Below are 2,720 nucleotides of genomic sequence, written 5' to 3' on the forward strand. Positions count from 1 at the left end.
CTCGCCTGTAGCCAACAAGCATCGTATGGGCACTGCCTTCATGCTGTACGGCACTGTCTTCCGTGTGTGTTCGGGCTGCAGCACCAGACCGCAAAGCCAACAGGCTGAAGGCTGGCAAGCTGCGATTGTGTCTGCTGAGCGGACTTGGCGGCCGAGCCCCTGCTGTGTGCCGGTAACGGCACCTCAGGCTCATACATTTACGCCCAAGCAAGGGGCTGTCGGTGGCAGGTCGTGGACCTCCCGACTACATGTAACAGCCAATGACTCTTCACCATGTCTGCTAGGTTCCAGGGAGACACCGTCTCTTCAAAAGGTTATGAGCCCCAGCATCCTGCCTCCCGTGCTCTGACAAGCATAGCTCCCACCGCATTTGTTGACTTAGATACGACGGAGCGAAGCGATCGGAGTCTCTAAGTCTGGTTCTGTGCGACTGTCGTACAACCGTATTGGAATGGCGAGTACTAATTGCTTCAGCTCTTTCGTTTCAGGCATTCTGCCTTTCACTCAGTAGAGCTTCAGCTTGTAGCTGACAGCTTTCTCTTTTTGCTGTTCAATCTCGGATAGAGCATCGTGCTCGCCATTGAAGCCCCACCTAGTCATCACCATCTGTTTCAAGTTCCTGTAGTCTTTCGTTTTCTAATGTCAGCGTTGAACAACGAGCAAGTGCAGCAAAGGCAAGGTACGGCCGCCCAAGATGGCGCCAATTTAGTGATCAACGCCACCACCGGCTTTGCGGGTCCCCCCACCAGCGAGGCTGGTGGCATCACTTTCCCACCACTCCCCAACCGAACTTCTCCACCGGCCGGCAGCCCCGCCACTGGAGCGGCGGTGGTTACCACCGCCATCCAGCAGAACATAACTCCATTGCAGCAACAGATGGCAGAGCAGAGCCAGCTTTTGGCCTCCATGGCCAAGGTAATAACAGCGGGTCAAAATCCGGCAGCCACTGTGCTGTCGCCAGCCCAGGCCGCGGCGGCATCGGTCGCACCCGACAAGGCTTAAAGGAGCAAAGAGAAAAGGAAGAAGAAGGAAGAAAGCTCCAGCTCGAGTTCATCATCAAGCAGCGACGACGAAGCTCCAGAGAGATTGCGGCGCCTGGTGGACCGAATCGAGGCCCAACAGCCCACTGACCCGTCGGGCTTCGGCAAGCAAATTTTCCATGGTTTTGCCACGCAGGGCAAACTGGCTTTAGCATTGCTGGCAGAGGATCCGCCGAATGTCAAGGGCGCCACTAAGGTTCTCAAGCCTTTGATTCGCCGTGCGGAGGTCGGCATGGCGGTCACTAACACCTTGGCGGCCGAGCCGCGCATTGGCCTCGCTGCCGCCGACATCTGCTTCAGCATTTTGTGTAATGAGGACAAGTTCCGGGACAAGACAAAACCCCGAAAATTGGTAGACGGCGTCAAGGACCAAGCGCTAAAGCGCGCTGCCAGCCGCTCAGGTGGGGGAGCAGGCGGTCACGGCACTGGCGGTGATGGAGCAGGCGGCTCACGAGGGGGTGGAGCGCACAGCGGCTCTGGGTATGACTACAGGAGGCGCGAAGATGATGCCGGCCGTAATGCGAGAGATGAAAAGCGGCGGCGTTGAGCGTTGTACACAGGCCTGCGCGCCTTTGGTTTTCGCCTTTCTGCGAGCTGCACCTTCATTCGCTTTGGCTGTCTGGTTGTGCGCCCGCGTGCGCGTTGACCTCATCTAGTGCGCCCGCGTGCGCCTTGGCCATTTGGTTGTGCGCCCGCGTGCGCGTTGGCCCCGTCTAGTGCGCCCGCGTGCGTGTTGGCCTCGTCTAGTGCGCCCGCGTGCGCCTTGGCCCATCACTGTGCGCCCGCGTGTGCTTCGGCCTCACCTGCTGTGCGCCCGCGTGCGCCTAGGCCCCATCGCTGTGCGCCTGTGTGCGCGTCATGACTTTGGTTGTCAAGCTGCCTTTGGTCGTGGACAAGGCCTTGGTCTTCTTTGGAGAATTATGGAGCGCGCTCGCGCTTGTCTTTCGTGGCCCGTCCTTCACGTCTATGAGTTTTTTGCAGTCGCTTTCAAGGTCGGCGTAGGCCATCTATCAAGAGAGTTCCCCCATGTTCGTTTTCGGGACGGAGGCCTTTTTCTCGCTGGTGTTAACAGGCGGTTGGGCAGGTTAATTAGCCGCTCTTTCTATGAAAGGCTCTGGCTCTTTTCCGGTTTGTGGCGTTGGTGCTGTTCTGCACTATTTTTTCGTTCTTGTGGCGAGGCGGCTCGCCGGCCGGTGGAGAAGGACTTTCCATAGCTGTGACCTATCAGTTCTCACGCTTCGGTTTCTCTCTCGGTTATTCGGAACTTGTTTTCGCGCGGTCAGGCGATATCTGTAGTTACTCTGGTTCTCGCCCTTTGCCTCTCTTCGCCTCGCTCCGCAGTCGCATAAGGGATCGCACAACCTCAACCACACCATGACCGACGCCGACGTGGACGCCTTTCTTAGCCTGATCGGTTCAGAAACAGAGCTAGACCCAGTCGTACTAGCAGACGTGCAACGCGCGCTGGAGAGCAACGCCCAGCAATTTGGGGATCAGAAGTCTTCCAAGGCTGTACCGGACTTTGCAGCAGGCCAGCTCAGCGACACTCAACCAGGAAAACGGCTAGCGGTTCAGAAGGGCACGACGAGACACCCAGTGGTCACCCAGGCACCCACAGACACAGCACCAGTTCTGCACAGGAAACAACCGGCGCGGTCTGCTGATGATGAGAAAGGTGGG

The 2,720-nt window shown here is 57.9% G+C and overlaps 1 protein-coding gene across 1 annotated transcript in view; it reads left to right on the plus strand.

Moving 5' to 3' along the window:
- VOLCADRAFT_100854 (uncharacterized protein) overlaps positions 1-2,720 on the plus strand; it is a gene marked incomplete at both ends in the record, with an annotated part of 7,393 nt that overhangs the window by 965 nt on the left and 3,708 nt on the right. Inside the window, 4 exons of the mRNA XM_002959356.1 lie at positions 810-915; positions 1,177-1,441; positions 1,869-2,032; positions 2,382-2,715. Coding sequence (XP_002959402.1) covers positions 810-915; positions 1,177-1,441; positions 1,869-2,032; positions 2,382-2,715 — 869 coding nt within the window. The remainder of the gene's footprint in view (positions 1-809; positions 916-1,176; positions 1,442-1,868; positions 2,033-2,381; positions 2,716-2,720) is intronic.

This window comes from Volvox carteri (genome assembly GCF_000143455.1).
Source record: "Volvox carteri f. nagariensis unplaced genomic scaffold VOLCAscaffold_176, whole genome shotgun sequence".
NCBI classification, from domain to species: domain Eukaryota; kingdom Viridiplantae; phylum Chlorophyta; class Chlorophyceae; order Chlamydomonadales; family Volvocaceae; genus Volvox; species Volvox carteri.